The sequence below is a fragment of the Dromiciops gliroides genome, chromosome 1, assembly GCF_019393635.1.
Source record: "Dromiciops gliroides isolate mDroGli1 chromosome 1, mDroGli1.pri, whole genome shotgun sequence".
NCBI classification, from domain to species: Eukaryota; Metazoa; Chordata; class Mammalia; order Microbiotheria; family Microbiotheriidae; genus Dromiciops; species Dromiciops gliroides.
The window spans coordinates 49,248,949-49,268,845 of NC_057861.1; the positions used below are offsets into that span (position 1 = coordinate 49,248,949).

General features: G+C 52.5%; 1 protein-coding gene across 2 annotated transcripts; it reads right to left on the reverse strand.

The window, feature by feature from the left end:
- Window positions 1-1,319: 1,319 nt before the first annotated feature.
- On the reverse strand, window positions 1,320-13,784 carry TLE5 (TLE family member 5, transcriptional modulator). Of its 2 annotated transcripts, none has more exons than XM_044005215.1 (7): window positions 13,583-13,784; window positions 12,481-12,578; window positions 10,544-10,607; window positions 9,532-9,576; window positions 6,591-6,653; window positions 4,360-4,434; window positions 1,320-2,411 (listed from the first exon to the last, which is right to left on the reverse strand). In XM_044005215.1, exons 1-7 carry the CDS (start codon window positions 13,607-13,609, stop codon window positions 2,193-2,195), a joined length of 591 nt encoding a protein of 196 aa, XP_043861150.1. In that variant the 5' UTR covers window positions 13,610-13,784; the 3' UTR covers window positions 1,320-2,192. The 2 variants fall into 2 exon arrangements, with proteins under 2 accessions (XP_043861150.1, XP_043861140.1); XM_044005205.1 differs by having other exon boundaries at window positions 1,320-2,414; window positions 13,583-13,776.
- Between the last annotated feature and the right edge of the window lie 6,113 nt (window positions 13,785-19,897).

The following is a 19,897-nucleotide window of genomic DNA, read 5'->3' on the forward strand; positions in this document are numbered from 1 at the left end:
GGGGCAGCTAGGTGGCACAGTGGATAAAGCACCAGCCCTGGATTCAGGAGGACCTGAGTTCAAATCCAGCCTCAAACACTTGACACTTACTAGCTGTGTGACCCTGGGCAAGTCAGTTAACCCTCACTGCCCTGCCAAAAAAAAAAAAAAAAAGAAAAGAACAAGTCAGAGCTAGCAGAGATCTTTGAGAAAATACAGTTCAATGCCCTCACTTTTCATAAATGTGTCCACTGAAGGGATTTTCCCAAAGTCAAATAGCAATCTGATGGAAGAGCCAATTCCAAGGTATCTTCATCTCTGCTTAAAGATTTCCTCCTATACCAAAGCTGTCTTTTGTCCAAAAATGCCAATGGTTCATCACCTATTTTGCAGCCACCCATTAATCCCCATCCTTCCTGGGGTATCACTAAACAGAACCATCCTATCCTCCTTTTCCCATCCTGGATGGACCAGGCTCATAAAGTAAAGCCAGGAAAATGCAGCCCCCAGACAATGGAGGTGCCAAGAAGCACAGGTGAGTGCCAAGGTCAGGTGTTAACACCTGCTGGAACTGGTCTCCAGGATGGATTAACCTCCTGTCAACCACAAGGAAAGCTTCCTGTCAGGGTCAGGGCAGAGGAAGGCAGAAATGGGGAGAGAAAACCTGCCTGCAAGTGAGTCAGGCCCCAGGTGAGACCCAAAAGCAGGGAGAAGCTGGAAATTTCAGAGATAGACAGGAAGGGAAGGAGCTGAACAGCTCTTAATCTAGCTTGGCTAAGGACTCCATCAAACCATCCCCCCTCCCAGGGTTTAGACCACGGTTTACCCACAGCCCCTTAGGCCAGGAGCATAGCCTTCATGCAAAGGGAGGCAACAAGGGGAAAGAAGGTGATGGCCCTATCAGAGAGAGGTTTTGTCCCCCCCCCCCCAATCTGTTTCTGAAAGTGACTACACAAAACCCCGATCTGTAGCTTCTCAAAGCTCAGAGTTGGAAGGAACTGGTAAGCACACATCAAAGCCGCGAAGAAATCCTTAGAACACAGAACTAGGACCCCAAGGCCTTTTGCACCTCACCTGGTCTACTCCTGCCCACCACCACCACCACCACCAGGGCCTCTTCCTATTGCTCAGAGATGTCTCCAAATGTGAAGGCCCCAAGCATCTGCAGAGCCTCAAGCCCCTGGATGGGTGCACAGGCTCCGCCCAAGAACCCCTGGAGCCCTCTAACCAAGCTTCCTCAGGGAGAGTGCATTCCCTGTCCAGGGGTTCAGTCTGAGGCTGCATAGTAAAGTGGCCGTAGCCCCTTGGGCTCCCCTGGGATGACAGCAGGAGGCGGGCGCTTTAAACCAACCGTCTCACATCTTTATTTGAAAGGCACAGCTAGTACAAGCTTAGTACAGTGTCTCCACTCCTCCTTTGTATTAGGTTAATGAACACCAGAAGCCGACAAGTTTGTCTAAAGGACTATATACAAACACGAAGTTGGGGGGAAGGGGAAGGGAGTTTTTTTGGGGGTGAATTTTTTCTTTTTTTGTTTCTTCTTTTAAAAGACAGGCTAGCAGACTGAAAGAAAAGCAGACAAATGCGGTACCCTCATCTTTATTGGTGGGCATGGGGTGGGAGAGGAAGCAGGCCCCCCCAGCCCTCTCTGCCCAGCCTCCCCTGTCCCACATGCCTGCTGCCAAGCTCTCTGCCGCTGCCTGGCCCAAAGCCAAGGGGCTCAGGTCCCAGGTTAGATGGGGGATGGAGCAGAGCCTGGGAGGAGCCAGGCAGGCAAATGACTGGAGGGAGGAAAGGAGGAGGGGGCCAGGGTAGAGCCTCTACATGGGGAGGAACCCGGGGCCGGCTGGCATCCGTGATTGCATGCAGTACCAGGAGGGGACTGGGGAACTGCTGTGCTGGGTGCGCAGCAAACAGGCCGAACGGGGGGAGCGGGAAAGGGGGGATCGGTTACATATGTGCACAGGGAAGGGGAGAGGCGCTTGGAGCTAAGGTGGGGTCATTCTTTTATTCCCTTCCGACCCAGGCCGGTCCCATTCACACCCCAAGGGATTTAGTGGAAGGGGGAAAGGGCTGGCAGGGGGCAGGGGAGCGGTCAAAGCGATGGGGCTGGGGGTTGACGATGTCTTAGATGGGCCGGCCGGCACTGACTGAGGTGCCAGGGGGCCAGCAGCCACCATAAATACCAAGCCTTTCCCCCCAGTGCCGTGCCTCTAATCTGACTTGTCACCATCGTCGTCCTGGTGGGCATCCCCATCGTGCCCGTTCTTGTCCTCCTTAGAGAGGTGGGCCTGAGAGCCCAGGGCAGAGAGGGAGAGGAGGCCAGTGCCTGCGCTGACAGCCGGCAGAGACGGAGGCTGCAGGCCCACGGGCAGCGGAGTCAGGGGCAAGGCCAGAGCCTGGAGCTGGGACAGCTGGTGAGCCTGGAGCTGCTGCTGCAGGAAAAGAAGAAAAGAGATAAGGACAGGAGGGAAACAGGAAAAAACCAAAAATCCTGCAAAACCCCACCTGGAGATGATGGGGGGTGGGGTGGGGGCACCAATATGGAGGCAGGCTGGGCCTAATCCTGGCTCTGCCAGACTCCATGCTATGACTCTGGGACAATGTCCTCCTTGCTCTGGTTCTGTTTCCCAGCTGTCAAACGAGGGCAGCAAATCAGCTATTCCCTTAGGGTCCCTTCCGGCTGGAACATTTCAACATTATCTATTCTAAGGGCCCTCCCAGCTCTGACATCCTGTGTTCTAAGGATCCTCCCAGCTCCAAGATCCTGTGTTCTAGGAGCGTCCCAGCTCTGACACTGTATTCTATGGGCCCTCCCAGCTCTGGTAGTCTATACCCTGTGCCAGAAAGTTCCTTAGGACTCAGTAAGTCTATGAACCATCAAATTCTATAAAGATGGGAGGGTGGGCAATTCCTTCCCTAGTTAAACCTGCCACCCCAGTCCCATCCACAGGAGCCAATCTAGACTTTTCAGGCAGCCACCATGTGTCCCTCCCCTCCAGCCAGCAGATGTATCTGCCCCAGGCCAGTTCCTTATGCCTGGAATGATCCATGCCCTGCTCCCATCCCTAGCCATTAAATCGTTCCCCTCCTACTGGGTCCCCAAGATGGCCCCTTCCAGAGGAAGCCTTTCCTAAACCCCAATCCCCAAGAAGGATCCTGGCCCGGTTGGTGTGCACACAGGCTCCATCTGTGGGGTAATTCTGGGTCTGTTTCAGGCCCTCTGCTACATGGGAGAGAGCAGATCACAGACTGGGAAGGCCAGTGACTTGCTCAAGGGCCCAAGTCCCAGCACTCCCAATACTGCTCCCTTTCTAGTGCCATCCAGGCAAGGCCATGGGGGTATTTCTCTTTTTTGCCTTCTCTTTTCCAAGGTACTGAGCATGTGACCTCCAACCCAGATAAGCCCCCAACACCCACCAAAGCAATGAATGAATGAATGAATGAATGGAGTGAGGTCAGTGTGGTTTGCTATAAACTTGGCCACTTCTCTTATGGCATTATTTGAAGTTTTTTGTAGTGATTGTATCAGGAGCTCCAAGAGGTTACTCAAGCCACTTCTCCTAATCTGGTCTGTTAACAGTAAAGTTTCTTTCTCAGGACAGCTCTGGAGGGAGGGGAATTACGCTTTACAGACTGGCAAACTGAGGCCTAGCACAAGAAAGGGCTTGTGCACAGTCACACAGAGAGGCAGCAGCAGGACTCTGTTCCCAGAGCTGGGATCTTTAGAGGCTGAAGGGAAATGCTTCCTGGGCTCTGAATTTTTCAGATGGGGAAAGTGAGGCCCAGAGAAGGTAAGGGATTTATTTGTACATGCTAATTCAGAGATCTCTGAGGCAGCCTTGGGTTTTTGGGAGGTCAGGGGAAAATTTCAGGTTAACAAAATGATTTTACATCTATTATTTCAATTAAGCCAAACTGCCCTCCACAGTGGTATTAGTATTATCCTCATTTTGCAGCCCAGAAAAGGTAAGTCATTTGTCCAGCACCACACACTGTCCAGTGCTCTCTCCCAGGTACTCCCTCTCCCCAAAAGCTACTTCATGTGTCCCAGAACAAACGACCGGCTCTCATTCCTACTGTGTCAGGCCCAGATGGGCCCTTTTTGTAAAGAGAAAAACCAAGGTACAGACCACAACAGGGCTTGGCCCATGGTGACACTTGAAAAGAGCTGGGACTCAAAGCCTCCCTACCTCTGCCTCCCCCCAGGCCCACCTCAGGAAGATTCAAAGGTGATGAAAGGCGCTGCGTAAGCTTTCGGGAGCCCCACCACTCAACTCTTTCTTTGGGATATTCATTGAGGGGAAGGGGTAGCACTATGAAAACTGGAGCTGAGAAGAGAGGACCTGCCTCCAAGGTCCAGCTTGTCAAGACACATACCCGGATGATGGAGTTCAGCTCCGGAGCAGTGACCTGCTTGGCTCGCTCAATTGCCCCCAAGACCTGCTGTTGGTGCTAGGAAGAGAGGGGGTAGGAAGAGAAGAGGTGTTAACTTGATCCCATCAGCACCAACCCCCCCCCCCATCAGGCACACTGCTGCCCTCAGCCTCAGCTGTGACTTGAGGGCAAGGGGCCTGGGAGGTCCAGCCAGCCCCAGCCCCTCACAACACACCCCTGCACACAGTACCGGGATTCTCTCTCCCTACCCCGACCGTGCCCTACTTCTCCCCAGAGTTCACGTTTCTGTGGTTGGTGCCATCAGGGTCACAAAATGCTTTCCTCACAACCCTGCCAGGGCAGCAGCATTCCCATTCTATGAATGAGAAAATGCAGGCCTGGCATGGGCATGTGACTTTGCCCAGGGCCATGGAGCCAGTAAGAGCTGGGATCCTAACCCAAGTTCAATGTTCTTTCATCTCATGCCTACTCTAGGTACTGGGGGTGGGTGATCTCAGGCCCTATGGCTGGCAGGATGCCCAGCAGAAATACAGAACCAGAAGGATCCAAGAGCGGATCCACTGTGCAGGCTCGGCACTCCGATGATCCCCTCATAAGAAAGAATCCCTTTGAGAACCCAGAGTCCTCGATCATCATTCACATTGTGGAGATTTTACAAGGTGGGAAGGAAAAGAAAAATCTCAGCATCTGATGTTTCTAAATAGCTGCTGGCATTGACTGCAGAGCCTCAACCCCACCCCAGCCCATTCTATAGACTTCTCATCTGAGACTCAATGGTACACAGGACTTGGTTCAGGATGACAAAGCTAGCAAGTGTGGGAGGTAACATCTGAACCCACATCTTCTGGACTCCAAGTCTAGCAGCAGGGCCTCGCACAGTGGTTGGCACAGTGAAGGCACATCATAAAAGCCTCAGCAAAGCCTCAGAAATCATCCACTGCTGGCAGCTCTCACTGAGCCAAAAGCTAGGCCAGTGCGGGCTAGGGGTGGCCCCCAAGGCAAGGGGCAGAGGGTACCTAGAGCCACCCCCATCTCCAGGTCCGATGCTCCCCCTCCCACTTGTCTCTGCCAGGGAGCCTTCACCATTGGCACAGTGGGTGGGCCAGATTGAGCAAGCCATGCCCAGATGTGAGGAAGGCCCCTGCCAACAGCCCTGAAGGCGAATACCACTTAGGGAGAGATAAAGGCCAAAATAATCTTCACAGGGTCTTCTGTGGAGCTTCCTCCTAGGCTGGACAGCCCAGACACCATTCAGAGAGGGGCAGCCAGGCCTGGATCTGCCTTCATTTACCGAGTAATATAAGCTGGACCTCCCATTTCCAGGGGGCTTAAGAAGTTTCCAAACTTGTCCTGGGAGGGAGGCAGTTATTTACGCCCATTTTACAGATGAGAAAGTGAGGCTCTGGGAGGAGACAGTGAATTGCCCAGAGTCCCACAGCTAATAATGAAAATTTAAAAGGAAACCCCAAACAGCAGTTCTTCCTATAGTAACTCTAATGTTCATAAATGCTCTTTCCTCACAGCAACCCTGAAAGGTGGGGAGTGCCAACAAGCGATCTTCATTTGGCAGAGAAGGAAACTGAGGCAGAGGCATAAAGCAGCTTGCCCAGGATCACCTAGTAATAGCCAGTTATCTACATAGCACTCTGAAGGTTTGCAAAGCATTTGATTCGTTATCTCATTTGATCTTCACAAAAATCCTGGGAGGTGCTCTTATTATCCTCATTTTACAGATGAGGAAACTGAGGCAGACAGAGGTTAAGTGACTTGCCCAGGCTTACACAGCTAGTGATTGTCTAAGGCAGGATTTGAACACAGGTCTTCCTGACTTAGGTCTAACACACTCCACCTGCAGGGATATGTAGCTAGCGAACATTCCCCCAAATAGGAAAACAAAAATACCCAAGAAGTGGGACAATAGGCATTTATTCCCCCTAAGAGTCTATGGCTTCTGAATGCTGGTTGGCTTTCCTAACCCTTCCCCAGCCTGAGCTTTGTGGGCCGAGCCGGTGCCAGGTGATATGCCTGAGCTGGGCTGCCATCTCAGCCCAGGAATCTTCTGCAGGGCACACCAGCCCCAGAAGTGTGCTGCCTGGAAGGATGTTCTCTATAGCATCACTGGGGGCGGGGAATCAGGATGCTGGCAGGTCTGGTTTGGCTGCCCCCTACTGGCCCAACTCCAAGAATCCTGGGGGGCTGGGGGCTCCCCTTACCTCTTGTGAAAGGTAGGGCAAGACTTGAGCACAAATTCCATTAAGCCTCTTGACGATCTCAGCCTGAAACACAGAAAGCGCTTGATGAGGAGGGAAGGGCCTGGCCTTGGGGAAAGTCAAGGTGTGTGTGGGGGGGATGGGCAAGGTCCAAAGCCAATTAGGGCTTTCTCAGAGGGACAGTCACCAGGGCATGACAGCATCTCAGAGTCAGACAAACTTCCTTATAGTTGCTGCTCCTACATGTCCCAGGCCCTCCTGCCTCCGAGATGGGCCGCTCCTAACGCTGTTCTCAGGAGCCCAGAGACCCTGCCATTTTTCCCTTTGCCCATGATGGTTCTTCATGTCCTTGAAAACCAGTGACCACACACTGTCTTTACTCCTTCCTCTACTAATCCTCACTGGGCATGCTCAGACAAAGCATGGAGAGCCCTCACCACATGGGGATGGGTGGGTGTTTAGCCTAGGGAAGAAGAGGCTTAAGGAGGGATGCAACAGCTGACCGTGCTGCTCTCACTAGGAGGCTCCGCTCTGCTCCGCCTCAGGCGGCAGAGCTGGGAGCAATGTGGGCAAGATGCGAAGGGGCCAGCCCCAGCCAGATGCCAGCAAAAGCTTCCTCAGAACAGGAGGGGTTCAGGCGTGGAGTGGGCTGTCCCAGTAGGAAGAGGCCTTCGAGCAAGCAAGGACCACTGGGCAGGTGTGCCACCATTCAGCGGGTGTGCACTGGGGGGTTCCTTTACATTATGGGCTGGACTATGGCAAAAGTCCCTCCCAACCTAGAAATGTTGCTCTTCTGAGCCTCAAGGATGGGGGTTCATAGACTCTCAGAGCTGAGGGGGATGAAAAACATAGGTTCTCTGAGGAATCCATCCCCTGTCCACCTGGTATCACAAACCACCTCAGCCTGAAGCCCTTTAGTGACCCATCAAACCTCCTCCCATCGCTCCTCATCGTACTCTTTCTGGGGCCAAGCTGAATGGTTTTTCAAATAGGTGAAAGTTGCTATCATGGTACTGTGTGGCCCAGCCTTAAGGGCCTGAGGCAGATCCCTGCTGGAGAGGAGGGGGGGCCCTGTCCAAACTGTCCCCATCAAGCCGGAGTCAGAGGGGGCCAAGGAATGGCCCATGTCCCAGTCCCTTCACTGTCAGAAGCCAGGTCCTCAGAACTTTTACAGTACTGTGCTAAAGCCTAGACACAAGAAAAGGCAAAGCAAGATCCCTGCCTGGATTAATGGGGGACACGACTGCAAATTACTTCAAGACAAGATCTAAATAAAGCATATGGTGGAAGGCAACCTCAGATGGAAAGTGCTGGGGAATGTCTCAGAGGCCAGAGCAGGTAAGAAGACACACTTTGGTCACCTTTCTTTTCTTTGGGGTGGGGTGGAGAGTAACATTCATTTAATAAGAGAGAGCTCTGCAGGGCCTTGACAAGCAAACGTAATCTCTGGCAGCTAATGACAGGGGACGTCCAAGCAATACACTGACCTCCATTCGCTCACTCGTCATTACAACCAGACACCCTGTGACCCAGGGGCTATCGCTATGCCTACTACCCAGATGAGTAAACTGAGGCTGAGAGGAGGGAATTGTCCTGTGGTCAGATACATGTAAGGGCGATTCAAACCCAGTTCTTGCCTATGATCCTTCAACCAGACCCAACCCCGCAGCTGGATGGGCCCAGGTTAGAAGCTGAAACCTCACTGTATTTGCTCAGCATGCTGGTACTGAGAACAACTCTCCAAGGCCATCTGAGAAGATGCAGAGCAAAGACCCTTGCTGAGGACATCGGGACTCCCCGAGGCAATGGAATAAATCAAGGGCAAGGGAACTGGGCTGCCTGAGCTGGCTATGAAGGCTGGCTAGGGAGCCACTCACCCAGGAGGCACCAGACCAGAGTCTGCCCACCAATACAATGTGGGTGCTTCAAGCTCATCTGTCCAGCCAGATGAGGGGTGGGCCAAAGAGAAGGGGCTACTGAAGTCTGCTCAGGAGCTGGGACTCAAGCACAAGGCTCCTGACTTCAAATCTAGGAATCTCTGAAGCCTAACTTCCTTACTGGACCTTTACCCTCATCTGTAAACAAGGCGGGAGAAAAGACACACAACAAATGGGAATCCAGAACATGGAATATTGGGGCTGAAGAGGGGGAAAATGGAAGACAATAGATTGCCCAATTCTCTTGTTTTTTTGATGGGTGGGGGGAACCACAGAAAACAAAAAGCCAGGTTTAAGGAGGGCCAGGATGGAGAAAGCAGAACGCCAGACTTGGGTGGAAAAGAAACCATAGAAAACAATGTTTGATGGGGAGGGGGAGCAGGAAACAGACTCACTCATACTACTGACTATCAGAGCTAGGAGGGTCTTCGCAGCAGACATCTAGTCTAGGCACTTCATTTGATCCCTGCAGAAACAGGCCTGGGGAGGGCAAGGGCCCCGCCAACTCTAAAGCCCAGGGTTGGGAACTAGTCTGGTCCCAGGAAAACCACAGCCCCCACAAAGCAGCAATTAGCAGAGAAAAGGGGGAGGAATCCACTGTCCCCATGCTCAGAAGAATGAGCTGGGCCCTTCTGAGCTGTGTTCCAGATTAGCCTAAGGGACAACAACCCCAAGGACTGAGCACCCCTTCTTACTGGCCCACCCCCACTGCCAGGTGTGTTCAGACAAGGGGTACTTTGTAGGAAAGTCAGCTTCTGAGGCCACTTGGCCACTGTCCCTGGAGAGACGCCCCTCATCTCCCTCCCCTTTCTTATTGAGGGAAAGCTCTCCGGGGTGGCCAGAGAACAAACCCTGGGGGGCCCAAGAACAGGGCGGAGGTGGTAACTGGAGCAGGGCCGGGGTGGCTGCCAAGGTGAGTGAGTGGTTCCTACCTGGAGGGAGGCAAGTGGGAGGGGAGAGAAGGAAGGAGGGAGGGACTGGGGGGGGGGAAGCCAACCAGATCTTACCTGTTTGTGCATTTCAATGTTGAGGCCATAGGACATCTCATAATACTGCAGCAGAAAAGGGGAAAGAAGCAGGCAACAGTTGAGGGCTGGCCCTCCCCCAGCCCCAGGAGTTCTGTCTAACAATCACAGACCCAGAGAACCCCAGGGACCTGGGAACCAAGCTAGTCTAATCAGAGAGAGGGGCCCAGCGAGCCCAGAGGGCACACACAGCCAGCTCGAAGCACAAAAGCACAACTGGGCCTCATTTTACAACTAGGGAAGCTGAGAATCAGAAAGGACAAGACTGCCCAAGGTGACACCTGAGACAGGCAAGGGCCTACCTGGGACATGAATCCAAGTCTCCTGCCCCCAGGCTGGGGCTCTTTCCCCCCACACAGGGCATTCCTTACCAGCTGTCTGGCACCAAGGGGTTAAAGCAATGGGCAAGGGCAGGGGGGTTGGAGGGAGAGTGTGCACAGAAAGCAAAGCCTGAATTATTCATATCCAAGTGCCGGTGAGCTCACCCCACCCCAACTCCATGGCGGGCAGACAGCCCAGCCTCCCAGGCAGCAGGGCCGGGGGTGAGCTGGCAGGCCTGCTCCAAAGCTGGGCCCAGCCTGCCACGCCGTGGTTTGGCACTTGGGCCCAGGGCCCTACCCTGCTGCGCCAAGCCAGCCGGCTTGCCTGGGACTGAGGCCAGGGAGTGAAGGCCTGGGGTTTGGCTGGGGCTGTTTACTTCAACTCCATCATCAGTGACTCCTGACAAGTTCCCAGCTCCCCTCTCACCAAAGCTGATCCTAACGCTTTCTGGGGGCAGAGGTGGGACACTCCCCAGGTAGGTGGCCGAGGCCTGAATCCCCAAAAGTTGCCCTTTGTTGTGCTGGGCCTGGGCCTCTGAAATCTTCCCCTGGAAGCTGACTTAAAATCAGAAACATATGTTCCCACCACTGCCGCAGCCATGAGTGTGGGCCTCCAATGTCGCCCTGCTCCTGACCTCACCTGGGGGAGGGGAGGGGGAAGCACTGGGACATACCATGACATAGTGACGCTGCATCTCCGACTTCTCACTGGCCAGCTTGTCACACTCCAGTTTCAAGCTTTGGAAAAAGAAAAACAGCAGGAAGCCTGGTGGTGGGCACCACTGACAAAGCCCTCCCCGATCTACAAAGGTTTACAAAGCTGGCCTCCCGTTTATAAAGTGGCTTGCTGGTTTACAAAGCACTTCATGGGGCCTGGGGAGGAAGGGGAAACTCCCTACACAGGCCAGTGGGGCCTGTGCCAAGGATCCACTGGATCTTCAGCAGGGGGACAACAGTAGGCCAAGCCTCTGAAGGCTTTCCTGGCATGAGAGATGGGTTCCTGAGCTCAAAAGCACCTGATGCTCAAGTAGGTGGGAGGGAAATAGCCACCCCTCCTTTAGGGGCACCTCCCCTTGCCCCAGGGGACCCTAGATCCCCAGCCCAGCCCAGCCCCTCCCATTTCTTTATTTAGAAATCAAAAAAGCCTCATTTCCATGTTATCCGGTGCAATAAACAAGCCCAGGAGTCTCTGGGGGCCCCTCCCAGGCTCTAGAGGGCCATAATTCCTAGCCTTGAAAACTGGGGGGGGGGAGGGAGAGCAGGCACTGGGACACTGCTGCTGGGAAAGCCACATCCTATCCCCCCAAATATTTTTTTAACCGAAGAAAGGAAAGAGATTCTATTACCCTTCTAGAAAATAACAACCCTTCATCAATTTCCTGGTAACCAAAGGGGAGTGGGGAGCCTTCTATGGGTTAATCTATTTCAATTCAATAAGCCAGCAGGAAGACATCTTCAGCTCTGGCTCGACCCAATTTGGCATAAGCTGGGGGTGGGGGGGAAGAGGAAGCATGCTTAATCATGGTCATTTCATTTCTTGCATGCTTTAAGGTCTCCAAAATGCCTTCCTGAACCCCAAAAGGAAGGAATATAAGGATGAGTATCCCATCTCTATCTAGTAGAATGCCCAGACAGGTGATGAGCTCATCCAAGGCCACAGGCCTCCTGGAAAAAGAGAGCTGAATTTGTACCTACCCCAGCCCCACTTCCGGCCTAGGATGCCCAAAGCCTGTCTCCACCTTCCCTTTCCTACCAACTTGGCCCAGGTGTCACTAGGCTTACACGCAAGATGGGGCAGAAGACAAGGCCAGGCCTGGGAGGGGAGGTCCCCCAATAGACACAGGCCTGAGAAGACTGGATTGGAAAGATCTGACCCAAGTTATGGCCTGATACCAGGGGCAGAAGGGGAGGAAGATAAGTGGCTAGCTCAGGGGGCACTCACTGCCACCAGCCCTGGGAGGCAAAGAAGCTTCAGGTCACACACAGCAGAGCCAGCTCCAAGAATAGCAACGTTCATATTTATATAATGCTCTACACAATGAAAGGGACCTGACAAGGGAGGCGATGGGAAGAGGGAGGCGGAGGACCCAGGCTTAGATTCCTGCTTTGCTACTCAATATGACTGTAGGCAAGTCATCTAACAGCAGGTTTCCTAATTGTCAAAATTAGCATGGGGCCAAACTAGATGGCTTCTAAGGTCTTTCCAAAGTCTAAATGAGGCAACTGAGGTCCAAAGGGGAAGAAGCGCTCCATCAAGGTGACATGGGAAGATGCTGATAGAGCCAAGTCAAAAACCCAGGTTCCCTGTCAATCAATTCAAATCCTAGAATGTGGAAAGGCTTCTGGAGGTCACCTAATGCATACCCAGAGACAAAGGGAAACCCAAGCCCAGATCAGGGATGAGGACTTGGCCAAGGTCACACACACACACACACACACACACACACACACACACACACACACACACACACACACACACAGAGTGCTAACCTTGTCTTCAGATCCTAGCTCAGGGTTCTTTCTACTCTACACTGCTTAGGTATGACCCCCAATGGGAGAGGGAGAGGGAAGCAGGGTACCTGGCACTCCTGGGTTCCCAAAGCTGGCTCACCTGTGGTACTGGGCTTGTAGGAGCTGAAACTCATCTTTGATCCGGTCACAGGAATCTGAGGTCGTGAACTTGAGCTGCTGGGGCAGGTGTGAGGAGCCCTGGGAGAGGCACAGTGAAGGTAAGGTTAAGGCAGACACCTCCCCCTCCAACTCGGTCAACTCCAGCCTGAATCTCTTTGGCCATTTGGGGGAGGGGGATGGGAGGCTAGACTCAAGATTGTTGGGGAATTTTAGCATTCACCAGAGCAGAACCTCTCTCAATAATAATGGGGTTACCTCTCTCCCAGGGCCTAAGGAAGGATGAGATTGGCTAGGGGGTGGGATGACACTCCCTCCCACCTTCCATTTTGCAGCTAGGTGGGGGGGGATAGTTACTGCTTCTCCGACTCACTCCAGTTTAAAGTCAGGCAGCCACTTCTGTGTTCCTCTCCATTCCCACCCCCATCGCAGCCGCCGCCCCCGCCACCACCACCATCACCATCACCACCACCAACATCATCTCCTCCTCCAGGCACTTCCTGGGCCCAGCCGCCAGCCTGCCTGCCCAGCTCTGCCCCGACAGGGCTGATGTTTACATTCTCAGCTCAGCTCCAGCCCCCCCCCTCCATTTCCTGCTCCCCGTCCGGCCTTCACCTCCCCCCACCTCCCCCCGGCACAAGGCCACGAATATTGGGGAGGGGAGGTTATTGCAGTAGGGCTACCTTGCTATGATCGCCCCCCCCATTGTTTTACAATGAAAAAATAAAGCCTTTACGCGATCGCAGACCTTCCCTCCTCCCATCCCTTTGCCCCCCCATTTCCTCGCGGGTCTCTAAAGGTGGGGATTAGAACCCAGAAAGGCAAGGGCCATGGGAATCATCACGAGGGGGGGGGGAGGGTTTGGTTGCGACATTATAATCAGGAGGCAGTGATGAAGGGGAGCTGATCCGAAGGCCGGGAGAATGGGGGGGGAAGGTCGCATTTCAAAGGGGGGAGTGCCGCAGGGGTGCAGCCGAGGAAGCAGCGGGGAGGGTAGAGTACTCTAGCTGGGCCCCCAGGGGGCGGCCCCACCCCAGCCCCCCCCCTCGCCGCGCCGATCTCCACCGATTCCCCCGCCCCCTTACCGAGTGCCTGCTTTGTGGAAACATCATGTCACTCGTGGGGGGTGGGGAGTGGGGGGAGGGAGGGAGGACTGCGGGCCGAGGGAAGGCAGAGGCCGCCGCAGAAACAGCAGCAGCCGCAGCCGCGACGACGCCCCCGCCGCCGCCTCCTCCCCGCCGCCGCGGGCCCGGCCCGGCCCGGCCGCCTCGCTCTGTGCCCGCCCCGGCCGGACTCCTCGGCCCCGGCCGCCGCCGCCGCCGCCGCCGCCTTTGTCCCCGCCCCGGCGCCGCCGCTCAGCGCTGCCGCAGCGCGCCCCGGCCTCCCGCCGCCGCTCGGGCCGCCTCCTCCGGGCCGCCCGCCCTCCGCCGCCGGGCCCGCTCCCGCTCCGGGCCGCTGCCGGGCCGGCCGCCTCTTCCTGCCTCCTGTGGCCCTCCCGGGCTGCCGCTCCTATTGTCTAATGGCGGCCGCCGGCGGCGGGGGACGGGGGCGGGGGGCTGCGGCAGCAGCGGCAGCAGCAGCTCCGGCCTCGGCTCCGTCGGTCCGGCTCCGGCCTCAGCCGAGCACCAGCAGCACCACCTGCTGCCGCCGAGCCCGCGGCCTGCACTAGGGCGCGCGCGGGGGAGGGGGTGCGCGTGCGCGTGCGCGTATCTGGGCGCGCCCCCGCCGCGAGGCTCCGCGATTCCACCGCCCCGCTCCCGGGCTCCGGCCTCGGCTCTGGCCCCTGCCGGGTGTTCGAGCCGCTGCCGCCGCCTCCTCCTTCTCCCTAGCCCCGGGATGCCAGGCTCTCTCCTCCCCTCTGCGCCCCCCGCGGCCTCGGACGCCCAGGCCTCGTTCTCACCCCGCCCCCACACTCCTGTCGACACTCGCGGCGTTCTCCCCGCCTCCCTTCCCTCCCCTTCCCTGACCTCATTCGGAACCGGCTTCCCCTCCCCCTCTTTCCCCCCTCCCCTTCTCCCCTCGCCTCTTCTCTCCCTCTCCTCTTCTCTCTCTCCTTTTCTCCCTCTCTCCTTCCCTTCTTCCCTCCCCCTCCCCTTCTTCCTCTTTTCCCTCTCTCCTTGTCCTCTTATCCCTTCTTCCCCTCCCCTTTTTCTCTCCTCTCTCACTCTCCCTCCCCCTTCTCTCCCCTTGTTCTCCTATTCCTCTCTCTGTTCTCCCCCTCTTCTCCTTTCTTTCTCTCTTCCTCTCCCCCCTCCTTCTCTCCCTTTCTCCTACTCTCCCTTTCTCCTGTCTCCCCTCCCCTTCGTTTTTCCCTCACCCCTTTCTCTACCTTTCCCCCTCTTCTTCCTTTCTTCCTCTCCTTCATCCTTTTCCCCCTCCCCTTTCTCCCTTGCCCTTTTCTCACCTTCTCTCTTCTCTTCCTCCATCTCCTGGCTGGGGTAGACCTCAGTGCCTTACTTCATAGGACATAGAAAATCAGACCTGCAGATTTTCTAGCATCACATTTTCACAGACCACAAATAGTCTTGAAGAGGGAAAAAGACTTGTCCAAGGTCACAATATAAAAGTTAGCAAGGGGGGATGAGGAGAGAAACTTGGTCCCAGACTCTCTCAGCCCAAGGCTTTCTCATGCACATTCATTCCCCCAACCTCTGTTTCCTAGATCAGGTAGCTCCCTCATCCCATGTCAACTTGTTGCCAGCCCCTCTTTCTGTAAAAAAAAAAAAAAAAAAAAGGCTTGAAACATCTCTCTATGTAGCAGTTTTTATCTCCCAGTGTTGATTGTTGATATAAAGAATATAGCAGGGAAGGGACCTGAGATTGTGGAATGTTAGAACTTAGGCGGGAGCTTAGAAATACAAGGTTAGAGCTGATAAAACCCTGAGAACCTTGGATGTCAGAGCTGGGAGGCAGAGTCCAGCCCCCTCATTTCACAGACAGGGTCCCAGGGAAGGGAAAGGCTAATAACAATAATAACTCATATTTAGGCAACACAGACGCATCTATTATCTCCTTTGATCTTCAATAGCAACCATGTGAGATATAGGTACTACAGGCTCTATTCCCATTTTATAGATGAAGTAAATGAATCCCAGAATGGTCAAATGATTTGCCTCCAGTCACACAATGAGCATCAGAGAGAAGATTTAGGTCCTTCTGTTGGCAGGTCTAGCACCCTTTCTATTAGACTACACTGCCTGTAGGGAAAGTTGCACAAGGTCACAGAGCTGGACAGGGATAGATCTGGGAAGCTTACCTGGCCCCCTACTCCAGACATTATGTCTGCCTTCCCTTCCCTAAAATTTGAGTTTGTGACTCGTTCTCAGAAGCTGTCCTTCCCTAGGTCCCTGGTAATGGATTTCTTAAGACAATAGGATTGTCCCCTGTTTGAGAAGACCAAGACCTCTCTCTCCAGCCTCTGTCAGAATTTTTTTTTTCTTTCTGTCTGCCTGGACCCATGTTTACAAATTAAATTGGCTTCCTGGCAGGAGCTCCCTGACACCACTGGGCCTGGCTGCTAATAGATGGGTCCAGAGCTGGCTCAGAACAGAGTAGACCCTTTAGTCAGAAATTAGCAAATGTGCCATCAGGCCTAGAACAGCTCCCAGAGCCACTAATCAGAGAGCCAGATAGCAGAGGAATACCCCATGACCTGCCTCAGCTTCCCCAGGACCAAGGACTTTCCCCTTTCACACCCTTTCTAAATGTCTTTGAACCTTGACCCCCAGGGGCAGCTAGGTGGAGCAGTGGATAGAGCACTGGCCCTGGAGTCAGGAGGACCTAGGTTCAAATCTGGCTTCAGACACCTAAGGCTTATTAGCTGTATGACCCTGGGCAAGTGACTTGACCCCAATTGCCTCACCAAAAATACAAAAAAAAAACAACCCAAAAGAACCTTGACCCCCAGCTGGAGCCCCCTGGGTCTGCCTCCCTCCCTGCTCCTATTCCTCTTCCTCTAGTCCTGTTGGCCATCCAGAGAATTCTGGCCTGGGGATTCCTCCCCACCCCCACCCCCCATTCCCTCACCCCTGCCCCCAACTTCTTTCTTTTCTTCCCACCTCTTGTTTCTACAAACTCCAGGCAGCAAGAGTGAGGCCTTTGGGGCAGCTAGATGGCACAGTGGTTAAAGCACCGGCCCTGAATTCAGGAGTACCTGAGTTCAAATCCGGCCTCAGGCACTTGACACTTACTAGCTGTGTGACCCTGGGCAAGTCACTTAACCCCCATTGCCTAAAAAAAAAAAAGTGAGGCTTTTTCTGCAGTTTATACAAACATCCATTAAATGTCTCACTGTGTGCAGATATGCAGTTTAGTTAAGACAGAGTGTCTGGATATCTGGGTAGGGGGTTTAAGCTTTTTTTATGTTCTGAACTGCTTTGGCAAGCTGGTGAAACCTACGGACCCCTTCTCAGAATAATGTTTTTAAATTCATAAAATAAAATACATAGAATTGCAAAGAAACAAATTATAATGAAATAATTGTCCATATATATGTATATATATATATATATAAACCCATTTTATGGGCTCCAAGTTAAGAATCCTTGGTCTGGTGAGAGAATCTGAGATGACAAGAATCCCTAGTGGTCTATGAGAAATCCCTTGGAGTTAAGCTCTTAACCCTTTTTGGTGGGTCCTGGGCCCCTTTAACAGTCTGGTGAAGCCTACAGACCTCTTTCCAGAAGAAAGCCTTGAAATAATTGAAGGAAATGTTCAATTTCAGTTAGAGGTCAATGATAATAAAGATGTAATTTCTTTCCCATCCAAGTTCACAGACCTCCTGAAATCTGTCCAGGACTGTAAACTTCCTGCCTTCAAAAGTTACAGAATAGTGTTTTCTGCAGTCGAATGGGGGAAGCCTGCTACTGAGGGGTTAGCATGAGCAAAAAAGCAAAGGAATTATTAGGAGCTCGAGTTGGTTCAGTTTGGCTTCGTTCATGAGGAGGAGTGACTGGAGCTCAGGCTGGCCAAATTGTAAAGGGCTTTGAATGACAGGCAAAGAAATTTGAATTTTACCCCTCCTGGGGCAAAAGGGGAGCTGGGGCAGCTAGGTGGCACAGTGGATAGAGCATCAGCCCTGGAGTCAGGAGGACCTGAGTGCAAATCCAGCCTCAGACACTTACTAGCTGTGTGACTCTGGGCAAATCATTTAATTCTGATTGCCTTAAAAAAACACAACAAACAAAGGAGTAAAACAGAAATTTATTAAGCACCTACTGTGTGCCAGGCACTGTGCTAAGTGCTTTACAAATATCTCATTTGGTCTTATTTGATAAGAAAGATTAGTCCAGCAGTGGTATAGAAAGAGGAGTCCTAGAGAGCCAGAAGGGTGGGGAGGTGAGAGCCTGCTTGTCAACACAGTTCTCCCCTACCCAACCTCAGCTTCTCTGTCCCAGCAGCAGCAACAGAGGGGAGAGCGCCTAGAGAGCAAATAGCTTACATTTATACAGTTCCTTGAGGTTTACATATATGTGTATGTGGATATAGAGATAGAGACAGAAATAGATATAGATAGGGGGCAGCTAGGTGGTGCAGTGGATAAAGCACTGGCTCTGGATTCAGGAGGACCTGAGTTCACATCTGGTCATCTGGCCTTAGACACTTGACACTTAGCTGTGTGACCCTGAGCAAGTCACTTAACCCCCATTGCCCTGCAAAAAAAAAAAAAAAGAAATAGATATAGATAGATACACACACACACATATACAGAGAGAGAAAGAGAGGATGGGGTAGGCCAAAAGTCACAAAGGGGTCTGATGTTTTAATAACTTTTTGAAAATTATTTTTTCTTCATTTCCTATATAGACACATTTATTTCCGACATATACCGTATATGATGCTATGGTATTATAAATTAAAAACAACAAATAAAGGAGCTATTAAATATTGAAAACCCTTCATGACTTTTGGCCCACTCCACAGATATGTGTATATATGTATATATGTGTGTATACATCTATGTATGTATATATACACACACACATATAAAATCTCATTTGATCTTTACAGCTATAGTATTCTTTAATTCCATTTTCACTTTTTTTTTTTTTGTAGGGCAATGGGAGTTAAGTGACTTGCCCAGGGTCACACAGCTAATCAAGTGTCTGAGGCTGTATTTGAACTCAGGTCCTCCTGAATCCAAGGCCAGTGCTTTATCCACTGCACCACCTAGCTGCCCCCTCTTTAATTCCATTTTACAGATAAGGAAACTGAGGCTGAGAAAGGTTAAATAACTTGACCAGTCACCAGTGGCTTATAAGTACCTGACTTCTAACCAGAAGTCTGGAGTTCTATGTACTCTAGCACTGCACACTGGCTGCTGAAAGGCAGTCACAAGAGCAGTGAATCCTGCAATCCCAGGATTAGAAATGGTACAGCAGTAAGGACTCCTGGATCCCTATCACCTGGAGGGAAGAGGACTTCCTGAGTATGCTAATTTCCTGGATCAAGCCAGAGGAGCAGCCTCAGTGTGAGAGCACAAAGCCAGGCCCTGCCTTCCAGTCTTGTCAGTGAATCAATAAGCATTTATTAAGCACCTACTATCTGCCAGGCACTGTGATAAGTGATAGGGATCCAAAGAAAGGCAGAAGACAGGCCCTGCTCCCAAGGAGCTCATAGACTGATTTTGTGAGCAGAAGAAACTCCCTCTGCCAACTCAGGTTGGCACCTCCTCGCTACTTATAGTCTTAGAAAGTCCCCTGGGGGCAGCGGGAGGTTAATCTGCTTGCCCTGCCTGGGTATGTGTCAGAGGCTGGCTTTGTACCCAAGCTTCTGTAACTTCCCCTGTGCCACACTGCACCTGAGTCTGGAGCATTTTCTAGTTCCCTGGAGGTGGTGGGCTTCATTGGAGCCTGAGGTAGTTTGCTCTCAGACTTTTCCCTTTTAAGGAGAACCTCAGACCTAGTGTTTTAAGTCCGGAGTAATATATTGGTCCCCGAGGGAGTAAGGCTCACCAGAGAGGAAAGGAGAGTTGTTTTGACTTTTTATAAACTCAGGTAGGAGGGTTTTTTAAAAATAAGTTTTATTGTTGCTTTTTGTTCTCAAACTGAAGTCATTTTCCCTCATGTTCCTTCCTCCTTTATTGAATCTTTTCCTCTAGCAAAGAAACACATTTAAGCAAGGCCAACTGACTTTTTTGTGACTGTCTAAAAGTGTATATTGGTGGAGGTCTTTGTGTTTTGCATTTTCTCTTAGGGAAAATTCAGCCTGTCCCTATACTTAGTGCATTATAAACCTGAATGCTCACATTGGAGCTGAGTGCTCTTTTTTACTTTTTCAGTAGAAACCTAGATACCAGCTATATTCTGAGCTTCCCTGGGCTCCAGCATAAGTCAAAAGAAATGTCTGTAAGAAGTTCCCTAGGGCTGTAAAAACTACCCACTCTGTGTAGTCTAGTGAGG

Bases quoted from the DNA above. Each gene is read 5' to 3' on its own strand.
- TLE5 (XM_044005205.1), bottom strand. From the start codon at position 13,609: ATGATGTTTCCACAAAGCAGGCACTCG. The intron at 12,579-13,582 runs GTAAGGGGGCGG...TGCCTCTCCCAG, and splicing joins TTCCACAAAGCAGGCACTCG to GGCTCCTCACACCTGCCCCA. The intron at 6,654-9,531 runs GTAAGATCTGGT...TCTGTGTTTCAG, and splicing joins ACATTGAAATGCACAAACAG to GCTGAGATCGTCAAGAGGCT.